Source organism: Gekko japonicus, unplaced genomic scaffold (assembly GCF_001447785.1).
Source record: "Gekko japonicus isolate JY-2015 unplaced genomic scaffold, Gekko_japonicus_V1.1 scaffold4367, whole genome shotgun sequence".
Lineage (NCBI taxonomy): Eukaryota > Metazoa > Chordata > Lepidosauria > Squamata > Gekkonidae > Gekko > Gekko japonicus.
In genome coordinates this window covers 29,915-53,567 of record NW_015165379.1, presented here as the reverse complement: position 1 = coordinate 53,567, position 23,653 = coordinate 29,915, and the positions used below count along the sequence as shown (strand labels likewise).

Below are 23,653 nucleotides of genomic sequence, written 5' to 3'. Positions count from 1 at the left end.
ATGACAAACCCAGAATCAAAAAGAAATTATATATATATATATATATATATATATATATAATTCCAGATGATACCAATTAATATACATGAGAAAACTTTGAAAGATTGGCAAAAGCAAATAAATATGTTCATATGGAATGGCAAAAAACCAAGAATCATATTTAAAATGTTACAAGATGGGAGGAAAAAAGAGGAGGCTTGGCGGTACCCAATGTTAAGCTATATGACCAAGCAGTGAGCCTCGTCTGAATTGCAGATCGGATTAAATTAAATGTCCAAACAATAGACTAATGAAATTAGAAACTGCAGACCAGACAGAGGGGCTACACAACCTCCTTTGGGTGCAAAACACACACACACCCTCAGACTCCAAAAAACCTCATGTTATCAGAGAGTATACTTAAAACCTGGGATTCTTTAAAATTAAGAATTAGTCCAAAGACTTGACCAATAATGTCACCAATACATGCATCTCATTATAAATATGTGATAAAAACCAATGACTTTGTAACCTATCAAGATATGCTGAATCCACAAGGAAAAGTTATATCATGGCAAACAATAAAAGAAGGAGGAAAGAAAATGTAAAGGTTGGTATATTTCCAACTAATTTCTAGACTCAAAGAAACTGCCCAAGTTTTCAGAGATCGGATAAGAGACCGAACTGAATTTGAAGGAAAAAGAAATTACTTAACAGAAAGATAATTTATTAGGACAAATCTACAAATGTTTACTCCAATATGCTACAGAAACTGAACAAGGTAAAATGTGTATGATGAAATGGACTCAAAATTTAGGGATGAGAGGCATAAAATTTACTGTGAGTCAAGCATTAAGAGAAAACTGGTACAAGATGTTCTTTTGATGGTATATAACTCCTTAAGATATTAAAAATATGGACAAGCATTATATAGGGACTTGCTGGAAATATAAAGAAGCAGATGGCACCTTTTTCCACATGTGGTGGACCTGTAAAAAGGCAAGACTATTTTGGAAAGATATACATGCGGAGATTCAAAAGATTTTAAAAATCAACTTTGAAATGAAACCAAAGACTATGCTATTGGGAATTCTGCCAGACCATATTGAAAGAACACTTCATTAGTTCTTTAGATACATGTTGACTGCAGCCACAATAATATGGGCAGCCAAATGGAAAACGGAGGAATGCCAAAATAATGAAAACTGGAGATAAAATGGCAGAATATGCAATTATGGCCAAATCAACAAACTATATAAATAAAAGACCGGTCATAGAATTTGGGGGAAAATGCAGAAATTATTATGCTTATTATAAGTAAAGATGAAAAATGAGTGTCTTGTATTAAAAAAACTATAATGCTTTTTTATTTTTCCATCAATATAATGATAACTGAGGCAATAATATAATCACACTAATATAACTAAGGTTGTTCTAGATAATACTACAATGATATAAATATAAGTGTTTTCTGAAATAATGCTATATTCAAGACCAAAAAATAGTTTTGACGTATATATGAACCTAGTTTATTCTTATCCTTTTTATTCTTAGATCCAGAGGAGTTAGCTGTGTTAGTCTGTTGCTGCAAAATAGTAAAAAGCCCAGTAGCATCTTTAAGACTAACAAACTTAATTGTAGCATAAGCTTTCAAGAAACACAGCTCTCTTCATCAGATGCATGGAGGGTATGAAGAAACTGGACAGAGACATATAAGTAGTAAGGGGAGGGGGGGGAGGATGCAGAAGTACCGTGTAAATGCAAAACAGTTGCAAAAGTCATGAAAAAGGTAGAATGTGCAATCCAGGCCGTTTATTTTGTGTTTAGTTCCTTGCAGAAGCCCAGTGCTTAGTTTCACATTCTTGAGTTTTGAGAAGCGCAGATAAGGCCCCCTGCAAACCATTAGCCTTTGTTGCCTAGCACTGCCACCACGAAGACTGTTTTCTTTTAACTTTTAACTTAGTAGGAATGGTCTTGGACAGCTGAAACTGATTGGGGTTCCCCTGCAATGGCCAAACATGTGAATGTCAATTAGTTTAGCTGTCAATTACATCTGTCAATACTTTACTTACATATGTCAAACTCCCTGACTGGTATTGGGATCAGGTGAACCTGGTTGCTAGGTCCAATTGGTAATTAGTGCCTACGGTCAGGTGTTCCCAGAAGTTGTGCGCAACAGCGCCCAACAGCGCATGCGCACAAAGAGCGATTCCTAGTGCAATCGCGCGGCACGGCTTCTGTGCCGTGCTGCAGGATACCCGTCTGGTCGGCATCTCCCCCTAACCACGGGACCTCGACCGGGATGTGTGCTTGGGCGGCTGCGCGTTAGTTTCCTCCGGGGCAATTAGCCACGCCTTCCCCCCGCAATATCTGGCCCGTGTGACCGGGTTCTTTGTCTAACTTTAGACCCTTGGCTGGTTATGCTAAAGGGAGCTATTGTTATGCCATCTGGAAACCCTGAAACTCTGTCGGATGGACTGAGATTATTGCGGTTTGCCTTTTGAGCTGCTGTAGGCTGATTGTTCTTTGTTGTGCTTCAAGAATTCCTGTGGGTAACTGGTGCTGTAATAACCAAGGTGATTTAGTTAGAGGTATTTTTTATTTTCTGTTCACATTGTATGTTGGTATTGCTTTGCTCCATAGATAAAACTTTTCAGTTACATACCTGTTTGGTGTGTTTCTGTCTGTGGCTTGCAGAAGGCTTTTTCTAGTTGCTGTTTTGGCCCTACCAACATTGTGTGTGTGTGTGTGTATGGAACTCCAAACTCTCGGGAGAGGGTTTGGATTTCTATAGACATTGTGTGTGTGTGTGTGTGTATGGAACTCCTAACTCTCGGGAGAGGGTTTGGATTTCTATTTAATGTCCCAAAGAAAGCAGGGTTGTCTTGTGCTTTGCATCCCTGGATGAAGCAAGCCTGGTGGCAGCCTACTGTGGTCTAGGAGCAAGATTCAGTTGACTCCTGTTTTTGTTAATATTAGTCCTGAGTGCTCTGCCTGTCAGGGGCTCCAGCCCAATCTCCTGCCGGGTTGGCGTTGAGGTATTTGTGGTCTGGTGATAACTGCTGGGCAGGAGCACTACAGTCCCCTTGCCCACATTACCTGGAGGTATGGGCTAGGGTGTCACCAGTATGCGGATGACACCCAGCTCTGTCTACTGATGGACGGCCACCCAGACTCTGCCCCAGAAGATTTGGACAGCACTTTACAAGCTGTGGCTGGATGGTTGCAACAGAGCCAACTGAATTTAAATCCATCAAAGACGGAGGTCCTGCACCCGAGTCGCAGGGGACTTAGAATCAGGCTCCCACCCTTCAATGGGGCTCCACTGGTACCAGTGTCGAGGGTGAAGAGTCTATGGGTGTTCCTGGATGTCTTCCTATCTATGGAGGCCCAGGTCACCGCCACTGTCAGGTCTGCCTTTTTCCATCTGAGGCAGATCAGGCAGTTGGCTGCATATCTCACCACCCGAGACTTGGCTACAGTGACCCATGCAATGGTCACTTCCAGGCTGGATTATTGTAACTCTCTCTACGTGGGACTGCCCTTGACTCTGCTCCAGAAGTTGCAGCTAGTGCAGAACGTGGCAGCATGGTTGTTGATGGCAATGCCTGTGCAGGCTTGCATCCACCCGGTGCTGCATGAACTACACTGGCTGCCTGTTGAATTCTGGATCTGTTTTAAGGTGCTGGTACTTACCTTTAAAGCCCTATACGGCCAGGGGTCAGCATACCTTCAGGAGCTGCCTCTTCCAGTATGAGCCCCGTAAAGCACTGAGGTCTACACCTTTTGGTAGTACCTGGCCCCAGGGATGTCTGACTTGCCTTGACTAGAGCCGGGGCCTTTTCGGCCCTGGTCTCTACCTGGTGGAATGAGCTCCCACGTGAGATCAGGGCCCTGCGGGATTTATTACAATTCTGCAGGGCCCACAAGATGGATCTCTTCTGCCGGGCTTTGAGTTGAGGCAGCATGTCCTGTCCCATCCCCCACCCCCACCCGGCTGTCCTCCCATTATTGTGTTGGATTGAACAGCCACCTGGAATGACACTATTGTTCTCTTTTAGCTACTGAGTTATTTATTAGATCCTGCACAGTATTTTATGATTATTGCATTCTTTTAATCTTTGTTGTTTTAAATTAGTTTCGTTTTGGAATTGATGGAACCTGCTCTGATACAAGTTCAGTAAAATAAAATTTAAAAATAAAATATTTAAGCAGGATGCACATGCTGTTTTTTTATCATTCATAGTTATCAGACTGCACATCTCTAAAAGGTGTAATCTTGCAACGGGTCCCTAATTGAACCTTGTCTCTAGCCTGTATATCTTTTATATTATCTTGCTGTGTTCTCCTCAGGGATTAGTATTTATGAAGTAGTCTTTTAGGACACTGTAGGCTTTCCCCTACACCATAAAAGACGATGTAGCTGAATAAGTCTTGACTGTATAAAAATTTAAAAGCTACTCTGAAATCTGTGCTTTGGCTTTTCCCTGTGACTCACCATTATTTTCCAGATGAAACACTTTGAAAACAAAACTAGACTGCTTAAGCCAAGGAGTAAAACTGGTCAAGGAAAATAGTGACATACTGAGGTGGAGAAAAACTAGTTTGTGCCTAGAACAAGACAAATGTTAGACATGATAGAATCCTTATTTGAGCCCATTTTATCTAACCATCGTACCTGGAGTGACCTTACCTTACAGAGTTCTTTCTATACTGCCTCTAGGGTTGAATTTAATTTCTGTAGTATATAGTTACTCATGGTTTCAGCTCATTTCCTTTTTTGTAGAAAGAACTGAGAGAGAGAGAACAAAATTAGTGTCCACTGGCACCTTTAAGACAACAAAGTTTTATTCAAGGTGTGAGCTTTCGTGTGCACACACAGTTTGTCAGACAATGAAATGGAATTATGGATCATAGTTGTGTATATATATAGGGGTGGCTTGTTAAATTAGCATGCAAAATTCTAAAGATGTTTTTTAATAGATCAAAAGAATGAGCAATGCAGCTACAATCCAGAAAACCTGATTTTCTTCTGCTTGAAAAGTTGACTCAGGTTGCTTTTACATGCTGCTGTCATTAAGCATGTAACCAAATGTGTTAAACTCCGAAAATGGGCTACATCTCAGAGACCCCCAAACCATATTAAAAGTTCCACCAGTAAGAATTCACAAATATAACTCTATTGAAAACAATGCAAAAGTAAAATCAAATACATCAGTACCAATAAACTCACAAAAATTACAAGAGTCCAGTTGCCAACTGACCAAATAGGTTGTAGTTAAGCAATCCAACTAACCAATCGCTGAGACATCCTATAAACTTGGGAACAATAACCTGTTTTCTCATGTACTGCAAACATACTGATAACTTCAGGTGGTTGTTTGACTTACTGTTGATTGGGAGGGGGAAAAGCACATAATATTTATCTTTTCTTTCCCTCCAGAGATGGCTGGACCCAAATAAGCCTATCAGGAAACAGCTGAAGAGTGAGGAAACATATTTTATTTGTTTTGAATAAAAATATTTTTCTAATTTAGGATGTAAAAATAAAAATAATCTAAAGTGATGGCTTTATTTAATTTTAGGAGGATCTCCTCACAGCTTAAACTTCAGAGTCAAGTTTTTTGTGAGCGATCCTAATAAGCTGCAAGAAGAATACACACGGTATCAATCTCTCTTTTTGAAATCTACATTGATGTAAATAATGTTCTGTTACACATGTTGCAACCATAGTTGGTATAGAATGCATGTGTATTAGATTGTATCTGAAGACCTTAGATATTTTTATTGCCATAGGCCTAGATTTGCTTCAATACTTTCAGTGTTGAGACAGAAATGCCCGAAATTTTGAATTGTCTTACTTTTACAGTTTTATATTGACTATTGTCATATTCTCACCTACCTACAATTCTCTCGCCAAACCTTAAGTTGTATCTATTGGAAAAGACTACTTTGTAAAATGGCAAGTAGATTATTTTAGAATACTTAACACTGATAGCAAAAAGTCTGCATGGCTTTTTCTCTTAAATGTATTACTAATTAAAAATTGTATTCTTACACTTGACTTAGTTCTCTAATATGTACTAAGACATGCACATGATAATGAAAGGCTGTTTTTATGAAATGCTTCCTTTACCCTCCCTACTGGTGATGTAAGAGCACTGTTTTGCTAAAGCTGCTTTAATCCTAATTTATTTTTCATATTGTTAAGTGAAGAAGTGGGTTACAATATAAGTTGTAAGTGGAATGTTGAAAATAGCTAATCAGAATTCATGTGTATATGATTACTCACAGTGTTACATTCACTTTTCTTTTTTCCTGTCTCTGCTTGCCCCCAAAAACTTTCCAGAGAGCACCATCTTTATGTAATATACATACAATAAAACTATCTAAATTGAGTGGTTCTCCAATAAGTCTCTGCAAATAGGACAGAGTTTGAATTCAGTGGCAGCTTTAAGACCAACAAAGTTTTATTCAAGGTATGAGCTTTCGCGTGCAAGCACACATTTCCTCAGACATATTCCTCAGACATAAATATGTCTAAATATGCCATTAAATGCCAACAATGCCCTTCAGTTCTCTAAGTAGGGCAAGCAGGTCAAACACTATGTCAAAGGATAAATGGACACAAATCTGACATCAAGAATCACAATACTGAGAAACCTGTACGAGAACACTGCAGCCTTCCTTGGACGTTCAGTGGGTGACCTCACAATACTGTTTTATTATAAAGAAACTTCAGGAACAGACTGGAAAGGGAAACTGCTGAATTAACAAAGATATTGTTTTCTTATCTCACTACATATGCCTAGCTCATTCAGTCCTTACATATGTATTCTCACCAAGAAGGGCTATACATCCTCTTTATTTTAGTATATTCTTATTTAGAATAGTATATTGGAATACACTATTAGGAGCTGCGGTGGCTCAAGTGGTTAAGACGCTGAACTGCAGGCTGTGGAAGGTCGGTAGTTCAGCAATTCGAGACCCGAGTGTGCTGCATGACGGAGTGAGCTCCCGTCTCTAGTTCCAGCTCCTGCCAACCTAGCAGTTCGAAAGCAATAAATTGCAAGTAGATAAATAGGTACCACTTCAGTGGGAAGGTAACAGCGTTCCGTGTGCCTTGGTGTTTAGTCATGCCGGCCACATGACCACGGAAACGTCTTCGGAAAGCGCTGGCTCTTCGGCTTTGAAATGGAGAGGAGCACTGCAACCCTAGAGTTCGATTCGACTGGCTTTCGAGCAAGGGAACCTTTATCTTTACCTTTACCTATTGGAATAGTGATTGTGATGTAATACAATGAAAATTGGAATGTGTTTCTCTGATCTGGTGAACCATTCACCCAGCCTCCTGGTGGTTACCGCCATGCTTCAGAGGAGACAAATGTAGTGTAACAACAGGGTCTCAGTTAATTGATCTTAGCATTCCACAATTAAGAAGGATACGTTTACAACATCATTCTCCTATTTAGACATATCTCTGTGTTTTCTCCATAATTAAATCCAAACCCATGGTGACCATATAAACTTAGCTTGTTATTCTTGTTAGGTCTTTGCATCTAAACTTTCATGTCGCTAGGCTTTAGGCCAGTCAAATGATGTCTGTTAGGAAAAGCAGTGTGAGCACAGATACATGCCACGTGGAAGGAAATGCCATGCTGTTCTAGTAAAGTATGACTTGATCACTTCATTTAGTACAGAAAGTTGTAAAGGTGAGGATACCAACTTGTAGGCTACAGCTTCTGGCAAGGAATGCTAACTTCCCTCTTGGTGATTGGCAAGGGTGTATAGGTCTGAACAATAATTTCAATATAATTGTAATTTCTAATACCTTCACTATCCATTGCTACCCAGCATATAATTGTATATGTGAAAGAATGGTATTATGAGGTAAATTTAATTTGTTTAAATAACAAACTGTATGCAACAAGTTGTTGCTGGGTACATATTTAAATTAAATATTGTGATGTCTAGAAACCATACACTGTAAGCAAATGTACTACATATTTGTGCCCTGATTTCTTGACCCCTGAATTCTTTGAAACTACTTGAGAATTAATGGTTTTGTCACTGACTCTAGAAGTTGTCCCTAGAGTCAGTGATTTTGAAGGTGAAAGGTAAGATAATGTTAGGCATTCTGTTGACTTAGGAGTACTTTCAGTTTTAGCCCTGTGTCACATTCTCTTGGGTGTTCACCCATTGCTTAAGGCAACACTAGAGGATGTACCGTATTTTCCTGCGTATAAGACTACTTTTTAACCCAGGGAAATCTTCTCAGAAGTGGGGGGTCGTCTTATACGCCGGTACGCCAGAAGCATTAGCACAGCTCTATATTTTAACTGGAAAACTCTATATTTTAACTGGAAAAGTTGGGGGTCGTCTTATACGCCCAGTCGTCTTATACGCCGGAAAATACGGTAGGTGTCATATACATTCTTGTGACAATTCTGTTTTAATGAGAAGAATCAGCATTTCGATGTAAGAAAGATGTTACCTATTTAATGGTGTAGGTCGAATTTCTCTCAGCTGTCAGAATAAATTTACATGAGGAGATTCATCATGGGATTATTCCCAGGGCCTTAGAATGCCTCAAAGCAGCATTTTGTACAAGAAAGCCATAGTGCCTTTTGGTCTGTGCAGTGTGAGGACACTTGTTAAGAGCAGCACCCGAGGGTAAGAAAAATACAAGGACCTTATTGTGCCTCACTGTAACCTATTGTTCCAATAGAAAATGGCTCTCGACAACAGTGCCGTGTCAGTTGAAATTATAAAGATTTCTCTAATGAGTTTGAAGGCCATCTGCTGAGCTATTACCATTTATTTGGACTGCTAATCCGTCACAAGGTATCATTCTAGTTTTGACTCAGGCCCAGTTTCTATAAAACGTTTATCCCCTCAAAAAGACGATTTATTTTTTTTACGGTCCTGTGGTTTGTATATTATACCATGTTTACAACAACAAAGGAGCACTTCTATAGTCTGAAGGAGGGGGGGGACAATTTGGAAATTTTCCCTTCCCCCACAGCAAAGCCCTTCAAAATTGAGGAGAGGGACTCAGTAGATCACAGCAGAAGGCAGAAGTAGGAAAGTGCTTCTCTGCAAGTAGGCTTCATTGGATACAAACCAATAATGTCCAATGCTACTGTACTGGATACATAAAAGCATGTTCTTTATTTGTAGTGTAGTGATAATATTATGGACTCCTTAAACAGTTTTGATTGAAGAGTTGGCAGGGGAATTTGAGTTGATAAATATCTGGCACCCACCTTTAATAGCCATAAATTTCATTTACAGACTAAAAACTATTGGCTGCTTTGCTCATTCATTGTTTTAATTTGAGGCCTATGAAACCAGGCAGTGAACTAGCAAGGGTAATATATGCCCTACAGTTAAAACCAATCCTGGAGTATGTTTAGCTCTGAGGGATCCAGCATAAACTTCTCTACTTTAGTTCTTATTCCTGTCTTAGCATAGCCATCATATATTTATAGAGGTACCTGAAACCTAAGAGGATTGCCTTGTTCATCACTGAAATTTTCCCAATTTGCAGTTCTGTTGCCTAAAATAGTTAACATTACCAAACAAGTTTTGGGCTATATCCAAGAAATGTGCACAGTCTGGCTTTTCACCTCTCCCCCAGTGCAGCTGTGGAGTCCCCAAAAACACAAATGCTGAAGAACACTAGCTTCACCGGAATGTTGTATAATGTGGCACCGTAGTTTGCTGCTGAAGAAAACTGGTAATTGGCAATTCCCCTCTGTTTATAGGCAGAAATATCTTTTGCTCACACAAGGACATCTTGGATCCTTTGAATCCATACAGCAAAACAAAACAAGTATACTTAATTAGGATGAGTTTATTAGGGGAAATAAAGAACCATAGGATAAGAATATAATAAGGAGCTATAGAAAAATAGCCAAATCATATAGCCAGATCATTTTTGGACAAGACATTTATTCTGCTCTGGTAGCAAAAACATATAAGTGAAAACTTCGAAATATTGCAACAAAATGTTGGTGCATGAAAGTAAACCACACTATCAAGATTGAGGGAGTTTTTTGGATTTCATGGTCAGGTGGTTCTGGGAAATCAGTAATGATCCAGGCGTTTGTATGGTCAGATTGAATTTGAAATCCAGTCAGACAAAAGAAATTGAGTTGCAGGGATCATTAAAGAAACCGATCTAATACACACTGGATGCGCATACTCCCCCCCCCCAGCCTGTCCGGCTGAAATCTAATTAGAATAGCTTATCAATACTAATATTTGTTAGTATTTGTTGGAGATAAGCCAGTATGGCTGTTCATATTTATTTATCGTACTTAGTTTAGAAAGGACGATATGAGACTTGCAAGAGAAAGAAAGGAGACTGATCTCAGTAAACCAAATGGAAAAATATCGAAGTGCCAGGGACTAAAGCATGATACAGTTTACTACTAAAACGTTTATACATTGTATGAAATAACCAAAACAATGATAAAAGTATCAAAACAGGTCCTCCATATTCAGTCATTAAATGCACAAAGTGTGATGAATATGGGTTACACTCAGGGCTTTGGAGGCACCTATATCTGTCCTATTCTCATGAAGATGAATCTTCCCGCGCAACCATGGGTGCTCTCAGTACTGTTATCTGACTCAAATGCCGATGGACTGATAACAGCTAACGTGGCGCGGTTCCTGGCTAAGGTGGCTGCTCTCAAGAAGCATTGAAAAGTCCAGCACTTCTGAAAACTTCGACACCGATTTTTAATCTTCGGATGATTTTAGTTAGTTGGCTCCGCCCCAAGTGTAGTTAGGTAATTTTTAATCTCTGGGCTCAGCCTGGGTTTTATGTGACTGTTATTATGTACCTTGACATATTTATGTCTATTTTATGTACCTATTTTATCCCCCTTTGGTATCCTCTTGGTCAAGACTTCGGTCATAAAGACCTGTAATAAATTGAATTGAAAACTCAGGGCTTTGTTTTGTTTTGAAAAAGAGGTACCGGGACTCTCAAGAGGGAAATGATGTTTTCAATCTGTATACTGAAAACTCATGAACTTTTAAACATTTTTAAAAGAATTTTGTCAAAGAGGTTCTGGAACTTGGTTCCAGTGCGTTCCTGCAGGAAAAAAGCCCTGGTTGCACTCCATATTTCTTTATAAGAAGGAACTACTAGTGCAAAACAAGGTCCTGTATCTTTAAAAGTCTCTCCTTGGGAAGTGGTGTTGTCTAAACTTATTTACTGAATTAGAGAGTTAGATGTGTGAGCTATACAAATATTGTGTTGAATCTTTATAGTTTTTGCATTGTTTTATCATGTGTATTTGGGTAGTATGCATATGCAGATATTTCAGTAGTAGAGTACATTGTGGCTTACGCCGTTCCGCTTCAGTATTTTGAAAATCTTAAACACCCAGCCAACTTTGCTACAGGTACGAGGAAAATACTTTTTCTAAAAGTTAGATCTTTGAAATATTGGACAGATGCGTTTGGCACTTGCTTGAGTCTAGAATGATGCCCAGAAATTGCAGTTTTCCAACAGTCTTCTCCATTCCTGCAGTAACTTCCAGTCTCTGAAAGGTTATTTTTGGTGTTGTGGGACCACACAGAGAAATACCTACACGAGCTGGGGGCTGGAGTGAAGAGGCCGGGAATGTATTGAAATCACTCTGTCTTCCATCAGTGTCTGCTGACAGGAGAGAGAGAGAGAGAGGAAGGAGCTCTTTCACCTCCTTCCTGCAGTTCCCTCCACCATTTGTTGCTGTTCTTTCATGTGTGTCCCATAGCCCCAGGATTTGTCTTTTGGGAGTGAGGAAGAGGCTGCTGGAAAATCAGTGTTCTGTACACAGATCGATAGGCCATTAATTACAAATTTATATGGTTTATTTAATATGAATAGATCTTGTATTACTTGCATGAGCGATAATATACTTGGATGTTTTATAGTAGCTGTAAAATACTACTTTGTGCTTCTGTATCTTCAAACTTAGGTTAATTTCTGTGGGGTTTGGGCTTGAAATAATGATTTATGAAGAAGTGCAGATGCTGAAATCAAAAGGTGATCTTAATTTTGTTAATCTGTTGTGCTGTGTTTACTCTTTCTTTAAGGTACCAATATTTTTTGCAAATTAAGCAAGACATTCTTACTGGAAGGTAAGATTTGTTAACTCTGAAGACTTGTGTATCTTTTGAGACTGCTACTTGTGTAAATAGTGCATGGTTTAGGATGGAGGTGAGCAATATTTAATCAGTGGAATCAATCAAAGTGGACAGCAGTGTGTTTATAGAAGCTAACTTCCCCTATACACATTTACTAGTGAACTGGAAAATGCACACATAGTGGTGTTGCTGGATCTTTGCATCTTGTATACAGGCTTTTTTTATTTGGGTATATTGGACCCAAAAAATATTGGTATTCACGGAATTACTAACAACTGGTAAAAAGCTTAATTAAGAAGATACAGGAAAGTTTAAATGGTTATGGGACCAATTATTTTTGCCATAACTTCCTCCCCAAATTTATTTTTGATGAATATGCATATGTTGTAAAGTCCCTAGCTGTGAAGACAAATCTGCTGTGGGATTGTTTCCCTATTTACTCTAGAGGACTGTTTGTAATTTGTTGATTATATACAACAGAAGATAAGCCTTTGTCTCAGTCTGACCTTCATTGCTATGATGATATGATACAAACTGCTGAGAATTAAAATTAAAAACATTTCCCCTAGAAATATCTCAGAGCTTCCAGGTTTTTTGCTTATCTGTTTCTATTTCCTTGCTTTATGGACTTCATTGCAAAATGAGCACCAGAAAAAATCCTGATAGAAAAGGTTCAACAGTTCAACCTGTTGCACCAGGTATGATTCAGAAACAGTTTGAACAAAATAGAAAATAAAATAGAAAATCTTGAAAATAAGATAGAGTCTTTTGAGAAAAAAGATGAAGAAGAGACTTGGAAAATTAAAAGAAGAAATGAAGGAGGATGTTAAAAAGCTAGAAGGATCTATAGGGCATATGTCTGAAGCAGTTAAGCAAATTAATGATAAGGTTCTTATTTCAGAAAATAAAACAGAAGTGATAAACCAAGAGCTGGAGAAACATCCAGACAGTTTAGCCCTAATGGAACTAAGAGAGAAGGAATATTGTCTGAGAGATATTCCAGAGGAAACACCAGAGAGAAGATCGTTTTATTTTTGGCAGCTATTTTACAGGTGGAACAAGAAGACATGGAAATAATAATTGATAAAGTCTACAGGATTAATTCTAGATTTTCCAGAACAAAAAAATGTCCCAAGGGACACACTAGTCCAGTTTGTCAGTAAGATGACAAGAGCCCAAGTATTTCAACAACATTTCATCAATGTTAACAGATTTCATTATTTTGAAAGAAACTGCACTTAGAATGTTACATAAAAGAAAGGACTAGCCTTTTTGACTGAAAAACTAAGACAGAAAAAGATTGCCTTTCATGAGATACTTTGGAGGGTGTGATTTTTACCTTTAAGCAACAAAGATTCAAACTGAATTAAGTTAAAAAAGCAAGAGACTTTTTACAAAGAATCAAATCAGATTTTGAGGAGATACAAATGGGATACTTCAGTAGAAGAACAGAATCAAGACGTGGACAAGGAGGATTCCCTATTGGGTGCCATGAGTACCAATTAAATTTTTAGATTCTTTGTTAATGTTTTGTTAAAGTTTTCTGATTGCAATATGGATTACACTTGTTTAACATAGAATATAAATGGATTAAATGCCCCCCAAAATAGGGGAAAATTCATTATTTGAAAAAAAAAATGTTATTTGTTTACAAAAGACTCACATAAGAAAAAAGATATAAAATATTTGCCTTATAAAACCCTGGGTGAAGAATTTATATCAGCAGATACTAAAGAGAAAAATGGAGTTGTGTTGTATATTGAATCTATATAGGAATAGCGAAGAGGTCCCTTCTGTGTGGATATTAAAATCCACACATCGGGGGCACTTGGGGGGGCAAAGAGATTTTCCTGCACACTTGGGGCAGTCTCCAGATGTGCAGAAAAATCTGAAAAGTTAAAAAAACTATATGGGGGATACTGAAATCCCTCAAAAAGTAAAAAAGCGTTGCTGTGCTTCCATGCAGGCCCGTAGCTAACATGGGGCCCACGGGGCCCAGCCCCCTTGTGTTTCTTCTGGGCCCCCTCCCTCCAGGGCTGCCCCCAAAGTGCTCCAACTTACCACCTGCACTGTACTTCCATTTAATTAGCTGGCGCCCCCCCAAGGCCCCCTCCCAAAGAATTCCCTAGCTACGGGGCTGCTTCCATGACTGTAGAGTAGCATCCAAATCTTGACCCTGTAACATAATATATATAAAAAACTTCATATATTTATGTTCTTGAAAAGAAATCTGTCTTCTTGATGATTCATCTGCTGTTAGTCTATGTAATGCAATTACACTTTTAAAAAAGCATGCTTTTAAAGATTCCTGCCATTTCAGCCCGTTACTTTTAATCTTTTAATAGATTGCCCTGTCCTTACAATACTGCTGCACTTTTGGCTTCCTACGCTGTTCAGTGTAAGTACTTTTTAAATATATAAAACTTTATAATATACTTAAATAAGAAAAGGTAATCTTCCTAAACTTTTTTGGTATGTCAGCTGTAGCAAAAAATTTAAATAGAGTTTAATGGTGTTTTATTATTTTTATTTTTTGCTGTTTTGTTATCCAATTAGTATTGATAACTCAAATGGATGAAAAATGGATGTTAAGTGTAGAACAGCTTCTCAGATTCGAAAATATTCAAAATATATAGTATTGTTGTTCATTGCTAGAATTTTTGATGTCTATGAATATTAACCAGGGCATAGACATCAAAATGTTACTGAAAATGTAAAGATTGTGCTTTCAATTTGTGATATTTTTGTTAGAATGCTTTTACCCTCTCTGTTTCAGATACTATCAGTTTGTATGCTGTTACTGTCAGTTATATACATTGTGTCTGAATGTGAAACTAATTTCATACATTGTTTTTGCTTACTTGGCAATTTATTTTTATTTATTTATTGAATTTATCAACCGCCCTCCCCAGTGGGATGAGGCTCCGGGTGGTGTACACACAATCAAATAAAACATCATATAAAACAGTTTAATGTCAGACTAAAATAGATCGTGCTAAAACAGTAAAACAGATCAGGCTAAAACAGTAGATCTAATTAACTATAGATGGCACTAAGATCCCAACAGCGTTGCTGTCTCATGAGGGAAGGGGCAAGGGAGAGGAAGATGGGAGTGCCAAGACGGGACCATCGCTATCCTCAACAAATCACCTAGCACCCCAGCAGACAACCTTCCGGAGTCAGGTGCCCCCTTCCCTCAGTTCCTTCCAGCCTCAGGAACTCCAAGGCCCAGCCACCTATAGCAGGCTCGGAAGGTTGTCTGCTTGGGTGCTAGGTGATTGGTACATCAAGCAGACAGCCAAACTCTCCTCAGCATCCCACACCAGGCCAGCACAATCAGTACTGGAAATCCTTGGTGACAGGGAGTGCTCTGAAGGAGAAACCCTCTCAGATATGGCCAACCACCCTCCCGCCCTTCTGATCAAGACTGGAGGACCAAGAAGCCTGGTAAGGCCAGTTCTTTCAGGGTGACTGTTTCACCCTCCTATGTCCAGGTCTTGGTCACTCATGCCAGGTTGATGTCATGTGCTGCATGTCATATTAATGGACAGGTGGCTGGCCCAGTGAGAGCTTCATGCCTCCGCAGCACAACTCAGAGCAAGCCAGCAAGCAGGACTACTTGGGGAAGGAGCTAGGCTGGGTCAAGGGCGGCTGAAGGCGACTGAAATCAAGTGATCATCCAAAGCCACCCAGAATTGTCTGGAACCATCTGAAGGGAGCCAAGCATGGACGGCTTCAAAAGGGAATTAGATAAGCATATGGAGCAGAGGTCCATCAGTGGATATTAGCCACAAGGTATAGCTAGGGGCTCTGGGGCAAGTGATGCTCTGTCTTCTTGGTGCTTGAGGGGGGGGGTCAACAGTGGGAGGGCTTCTAATGTCCTGGCCCCACTGGTGGACCTCCTGATGGCACTGGTATTTCTGGCCACTGTGTGACACAGAGTGTTGGACTGGATGGGCCTTTGGCCTGATCCAACATTGGCATCTCTTATGTTCTTATGTTCTTAAGGTCCCTTGAGCACATTTGGGGCTGGCCAAAACCATCTGGGAGCCCCCCAGCAAACCCCACCAGTCTCATTGGCTGTCACCTCGCCTCGGTGGTCCTTCTTGCCAGGCACTCTTCAGCCGTCCCCAACAAACTCTCATGATTCTTTGGCCCTGTGTTGTGTTCTAACTCAAAAATGAATTGGGGACAGTGTACAAGAGCATATGCTTTCCTATAAAGAATTGTACGTACCTTTGACTTGTTCATGAAAAAAACTGAGGCTGCTTTTGTTCTGGGGCAACTGCTTCCAGTTCAGCAAGAGTTGGCAGGGAACTATGGGAGAACACAGCTGAGAAATGCTACTTTATTGTTTTACTGAGCATAACGATCCGTGTGAGAAAGATATTACTGATTATAAATAGAGTTCCACCAGCAAAGAACTAAGGCTGCAATTTTAAGCCTGCTTAGTAGGGAATAAGTCTCACTGAGTTCAGTGTGTTTTATTTCTGAGCATACATGTTTTGGATTGCAACATAAAGCATTTATGCTGCAAGAACTAATTTAAGAACATGTAAGGGAAGATCACATGCAGATCAGGCTTTCTTCGAAGTTCTTTCTACTGTAGTTGGCACACCAAAGAAGCTGGTGGCTTTTAAAAGTGAACCGCATTAGGAACTTCTGTTTTTTATTCTGCTTTTTATTCCATTTAATTGTTTTAGAATGATTTGGAAGATGAGTTTATTTTTCTGTCGTCTTGTTTGTCAGGGGCTGCAAAGTGTTCAAATTGAGATGTTGCTAAACATATTTGGTTTTTATTTTTTTAGCTGAACTGGGATCTTACAACCTTTCGGAGAACCTCCCAGGCTACCTCTCAGAGTACTCATTCATCCCTGGCCAGCTGCAAGACTTTGAAAAAGAAGTATCCAAACTACATCAACAGCATATGTAAGCATTAATATAAAGCATAAATCATTATTAAAGTTACAATCTGGAGAACTGTGTGACCTCCATATATCCAGTAGGTGTTTGGGCAGCTGCAGCCCCCCCATCCTCAATGGATATTAAAAACACTTTATGATATTGCACTCGGCTTTGCATATGCAGAGAAAAAAATCTGTGCATAGGTAGGTTTTGGCCATACCTAAGGTAGCTCTCTGGATTATACGTATTACTCCTTGTTTATCTTACTCAGTTCTTTTGAAAGGATGGCTCTTTAAAAACCTTCAGGTACTGCTGTAGAGAGAAGTAGTCATCTAATAGTACTGATCTTAAACAAATATTTATCCTGGAGTTCCTGATATTATTGTATACTGTTTGCCAGTTTGGTGTCGTGGTTAAGTGCGCGGACTCTAATCCGGGAGAACCGGGTTTGAGTCCCCACTCCTCCACTTGCACCTGCTGATGTGACCTTGGGTCAGTCACAAGCTCTGGCACAGCTGTCCTTGAAAAAGAGCAGTCTGTGTCAGAGTTCTCTCAGCCCCACCCACCTCACAGGGTGTCTGTTGTGGGGAGGGGAAGGAAAAGGAGTTTGTAAGCCGCTCTGAGACTCCAAGTGAAGGGCGGGGTATAAATCCAATCTCCTCCTCCTCCTTCATCTGAAAAGTACTCTGGCGCAATTGTGTTTGTGTTTAGAATTCTGCAGTTTTGTTAATCTGAGGTAGACCTGCTATCGCAGAGCTACCTACATCAAACCTTTTTGCAATTGGATAACTAACTGGATAACTGAGGTACAGCATTTAATGAGTTCTTTCTACCTCTATTATTTTGAAATGCAATGAATTAATATGTGTTTGGAAGTAAGGAGCCAGATTATTTTATGCATTTTGGACTGTTTGTGTTTTGCCTGTTTTTTCATTATAGAGGCTTATCTCCTGCTGAGGCAGAATTTTGTTATCTCAATACAGCCCGAACCTTGGAACTCTACGGGGTTGAATTGCACTATGCAAGGGTAAGTTTTAACTCATGGCATTGTCTATATGAATATCTTCAACTTCTTTAAAACTGATTATGAAGAAGTGCATGTATCCAGTGCAATTCAAGACAGCTCAGAACAATTAAATAATTCTGTTGAAAACAAAATTGTATATAATGTAAACGTGTTCAGACTCAATAGCAATAAATGAAGTTTTAAAAACCAGGCAAATCAAAAACAAGAGATAGTAACCAAATAATTAAGCCATTAAGATTAACCAAAAGCCAGTTGTGGTATGATATCTAAATGGCCACAGAAATGTTCCAGATGAATCTCATGGGTGAAAGCTGTTCCACAGATACAGGGCCATCACGGAAAAGGTTTCCCCCAGTTGTCACCTGCCTCAGCTCTCTTGAAAGAGACGCAGAGGAGGGTCCCTGAAAAGAGGCAACATATGTCCTTCAGGTGCTGTGGTCCCAGAGCATTTAGAGCTTTATAGTTCAAGACAAGGCCATTTGATTTTATTCAGATGTGTACCGGAAACCAATTTGGGTGTTGAAAAACATGAGTAATGTGATCATTATGGCATGTTTTTATTAACATACTGGCTTGTGGTATTTTGAATCAGCCGTTTCAGATGTTTTCAGAGGCAACCTGACATAGAATGCAGATCATTTCTCTTCATAGCGAAAGGCAGTTTGAGTTGCAGATGCTTCTTAAAAAATGCATAGTTGACTGTCTCTCAGTGTATCCCCAGGTTGTGAAACTGATTCATAGGAAGAGTCTACCATATTCTAAACAAACCGTAACTATTATTAACGGTTGAAGAACGCTTTTTCAGTTGGGGGAAGTCATGCAGGAACTGGTCAGGTCACGCCTCTGCTCGCTCAGGTAGGGCTATTCAGATTTTTGTCTGGCCCCTATTGGAGAGATCTCAGGCTAATCCTCCAGTTCTGGACAGCCCTTCTGCTCAGTAGGACGCTTGAGCTCTGTCCAAACTTTTTTCTTTCTTAAAAAAAAGGGGGGGGGGAGATAGAAAGGAAAGCCCGGGGCATTCTGACTTAAAATAATCTGCGATTGCTGGGAACGGCATGAACAGGGAGCCTGGTGCAATGGAAGGGGAGCAGATCAGCTCCAGCTCGAACGCTGTCACAGCAGCAGAAAGAAAGAGAGGCTCCACAAGGTCAGGGAAGGTCAAGCCATGGGAAAAACTGCTCCCCCTCTGGAGGCATTGGGTGACAGGGCCAAGGTGGCTTCCAAGCGAGGTGGCTTCCACCAAGCAGGGAGGCACGCTGTTGGAGTCTTCACTCCTCACACCCAAGGCTTCTGGAGACGGGGAGGAAATGGTAGATACCATGGTAGAGGAGCACCAGGGGACCCCTAAGGTGGGTGCAAGGGTCAAGCAGCCCAGGGCTACAGTCAAAAGCTCCTCCACCCAGCGCGACAAGAGGAGGGAGACCAACAAGGCCGGAGCCAGTGGAGGGAAGGCAGCGAACTGCCATGGGAGCACCCTTGGGCCTGTGCACCCTCCTGGGGATACAATCTTTTGCTGGAGCGGTGCCTGGGAGGTGGATGGGGGTCAGGTAGAGATTGGATTTGGCTACCCCTGGGAGTAGTCAGTCACCTTTCAGCAAGTTTTCCTGGGTCCACACTTTGTCCCCAGCATGGCGCAGGGGCTCTTTCCCCCAGCACTACAGAGCCTGGACTGGTGGTGGCCAACGGTGAGAGGTCCTTGGGCAGTCCCGATGGCATGGGCCCCCTCTTCGGCGGCCAGTGGGGTTGGATCCAACACCTCAGCAGGGATCTCGCGGGGCTAGAGAGACAGGTGAAAATACAGGCATGAGGAGGCATCCCCCACTCATTCCTGGGGCTCATCAGACTTGGCATCCCCCTCCCCCACGCAAGCGTGCAAAGATGAGATTGTGCAGCTGGCCAGAGGCTGATGTCTCAGAGGTCTCGGGAGGATGAGGTTCATGGCTCCAGTGACATTGAGCTGGGAAGTGGGGTGGAACATGGCAGCCCCCACAACGAGGGAGGACTGGGAAGGCGACCCCCCTCCACTGCACCTGAATATACAGAGGCAGCTTCTGTAGTAGCTTCTGTGGAGGACATTGCTGAGAGAAGAGGGGAAGTGGTCTGGGGAAGAGACAGAGACTTAGGAGTCTTCATCCAGGCTCTTTCTGGTGGAACATTTCCAGATGCTATTGAACAAAGTGATCACGACGTTGAACTACCAGATTGATGTGATGGAGGAACACAGGTCTGCAGTAGCAGGGGTGGAAAATGGTCAGTAAAATCAGTAAAAGTTTTTTCATCTCGGGCAGTAATTTGTCAGTTTTTTGGGGTTTTTTCGTTACTGCATTTCGAGGGAAACATGATGACTTCCCAGTGAGAAGACAGATCGTTTTCAGTTCAGTTATGAAGTACTTTAAGAATTTTGTTCCTAAGAGTAAAAGTGATTTGGTGAAATCTTCCACAAAGTATAGAATCATAATTAACCTCTTAAAACATGAGACAACGAAAGCAGAGGTGATGTTTTGTTGCACGAGTGCCCGCTTATTTACAAAGTTCACTGGAGTGTTCCAGAAAGAAGAGCCTTTAGTGCATGTGATGCACAGTGAAGTAAAAACACTCACAAGAACCATCATGAATTGTGTTTGTAAGAGTTCAGCACCACTGTCTCTTGAAGCCTTCAGTGATGAGCACTGCATACCTGTGAGAGAAGTAATCAGTGAAAGTAGAATCTGTGACAAATGGAAAAAAACTTTCTGAAAAAGAACAGCTACTCTTTTTAACGGGAGCAAAAAAAAAAAAGCATTCATAGCAGCCTGCAAACACCTTTTACTCCAGTCATCTTTGGACAAGCCCATCCTCAGATATCTTCAGTGTTTAGCTCTAGCACAGAGGGTCAAGGAAGGAACCCACAAGGATATAATGAAAGTAGCAGCAGCACTCCTGATGGATATTCCACTGGACATGATTGCAGATGAATGAAAATTCTTAGATTTTTTTTTTATTGATAATTTTTAAAGTACATATAACAACAATAACAAAACAATATTTCTGAAAAACTACTTAGATTTGAAGGTGAAACTGCCAGTGAAACTTGCCGCATAGATACGTACTGGAATCAGTTCTTTGAAAAGACACACCCCTCTGGAGATCCAAAATACCCACTGGTTACCAAGGTGGTGAAAGCAGCATTACTGTTATTGCATGGTAGTGCGGACATAGAAAGAGGGTTTTCAAAATCTGGACTAATTTCGGCCAATGAAAGGGCTAGGATGTCAGAGAGAACTTTGAATGCCCACCTAAGGGTAAAGAAACCTTATATCATGTATACGAAAACAAGGTATACCATGTTAATATCACACAGGAGCTTTTAGAGATCGCAAGAACAGCTCATGTTCATTACAAGAAATATTGTGATTAACAGTGTGTCATTACAGAGAAGGAGCAAAAAGAAAAAGAAAAGAAAGAAAGGGGAAAAGGCAGAGGAGTTAGAAAGGTTTAAGAAGATAGACAGTAAAAAGGATAGTATACAAGAGAAGGAAGCAAAATTGAAAAAGCTGAGACAACAGAACGATAAGTGGATGTTTGCTTGAACGTTAAGTGATGCAACCAAATGTGCAAAGGACGCTGCTGAGAAAAAGGATATTGTGGGATTCAGTATGGCACAGCTCATGCTAGAAGGAGTGAAGAAAGCAATGGAAGAAGAGGACAAGAAAATCCAAATAAATAAATAAATAAATAAGAAAAAATGCTTGCGGATGCAGTGCAGAAAACTGTTGAGAAACGAAAGAGTTTGTTAATAACTTCTTTTTCATCCAAAAACCAAAAGATAAAGTAAAAGCAAAGGCAAGTCTTACCTTACAGTAATTATGTCTTCTTGTCATAATGATTCCTCTATGTGTGGATTTTTAATATGTTTTGCTGCTTTATTATCTGAAATATGTGATTATTTTTAAAAGGGAATCTCTTTTGCCTTACATTTCGTACAATAATGAAAACATTGTCCTATCTTCATTAAAAAAATCAATAAAAAGATGTGTGATGGCTGTCTATGGGGATGGTGGAGGCCAGATAATAATAATTTTAATGACATTCCAGTTTTACTTTTAAAATGCTAGTTTATAAAATGTTCAGTGATTTGTCAGTTTTTGGTCAATTTTTTTGGAATTTTGGTCAGTAAAATCAGTATTTTTGACGCTCTGACTAGTTTCTACCCCTGAGACAAGGAATTTGTCTCTTTAAATCCCTTCGCCAAGCCAGCCAGCAAGCCGTGAGGGCATTGGAGACCACATTTAAACACATTTAAAGTTGCTTTCTTTCCTCCTCTACCTCCCTTCCTTCCTGCTTTGCTCCCTCCCCATTTATTTGCTATCTTTCCACCTCTCTCTCTGTCTCTTTTCCCCTCCCTCCCCATCTATTTGCTTTCCTTCCACGTCTTTCTTTTCGCCTCCCTCTCTCTCTATTTCTCCCTTCCTTCCTCTCCCTTTCTTTCTCTCTTCCTTTCTCTTTGCTTTCTTTGTTTCTCTCTCTCTTTCCACCTCTTTCATTCTTCCCACCTTTCTCTCTCTTTCTCTCTCGGACAAATAAATATCATTATCAGTATCGGTTTTACCCTTTTTTGTTATTATTTTGGCAGTATCATTTAATGTTAATAAAAATCAAATGTGCATATTTCCCAATTAAAAACGTGTAATATTTGTTCATGTCTTGCAGCTCTCAAACATCTGACATTTATACAATGTGGCTCTTACGTTAAGCATGTTTGGCCACTCCTGATCTATACCTTCTGGCCAATAGCCACTGATGGACCTCCAGTCCATATGTTTATCTCATCCCCTTTTGAAGCTGTCTGTGCTTGTAGCTGCCACCACTTCATGTGGCAGTGAATTCCATATGTTAATTACCCTTTGTGTGAAGAACTACTTCCTTTTATCGGTTCTCAACCTACTGCTCATTAATTTCATTGAGTGCCCATGTGTTCTTGTATTGTGAGAAAGGGATAAAAGTACTTCTTTCTCTACCTTCTCTATCCCATGCATAATTTTGTAAACCTCTCTCATGTCACCCATCAGTCGTCATTTCTCTAAGCTAAATATCTCTAGCCTCTTTAACCTTCCTTCATACGGAAACGTGTTCTGTCTTCTTAATCATGTTAGCTGCCCTTTTCAGCACTTTTTCCAATGCTATATCTTTTTTAAGGTGCGGTGACCTGAACTGTACACAGTATTCCAAATGAGGCCGTTCCATAGATTTATTCAAGGGCATTATGATACTGGCTGATTTGTTTTCAATCCCCTTTCAAATAATCCACAGCATTTGCCTTTTTTATTGCAGCCGCACATCAAGTCAACATTTTCAGTGAGTCATATACCATGACTCCCAAGATCTCTCTCCTGGTCAGTCTCCGCCATTTCGGACCACATCAGTGTGCATTTATAGTTAGGATTTTTGGTTCCAAATGTGCATCACCTTGCACTTGCCCACATTGAACCTCATTTGCCACATTGACACCCAATCGTCCAGCCTTGACAGATCCCTCTGGAGTGCCTCACAGTCCTCCCTGTTTCTTACCACCCTGAACATCCGCAAACTCCAAATCATTAATGAACAAGTTAAAAA

The 23,653-nt window shown here is 40.2% G+C and overlaps 1 protein-coding gene across 1 annotated transcript in view; it reads left to right on the top strand.

Annotated features, from left to right (window-relative positions):
* LOC107109934 (tyrosine-protein phosphatase non-receptor type 4-like) overlaps nt 1-23,653 on the top strand; it is a gene marked incomplete at its 3' end in the record, with an annotated part of 67,709 nt that overhangs the window by 19,907 nt on the left and 24,149 nt on the right. Inside the window, exons 3-8 of the mRNA XM_015410645.1 lie at nt 5,423-5,465; nt 5,565-5,643; nt 12,076-12,120; nt 14,472-14,524; nt 16,935-17,055; nt 17,971-18,058. Coding sequence (XP_015266131.1) covers nt 5,423-5,465; nt 5,565-5,643; nt 12,076-12,120; nt 14,472-14,524; nt 16,935-17,055; nt 17,971-18,058 — 429 coding nt within the window. The remainder of the gene's footprint in view (nt 1-5,422; nt 5,466-5,564; nt 5,644-12,075; nt 12,121-14,471; nt 14,525-16,934; nt 17,056-17,970; nt 18,059-23,653) is intronic.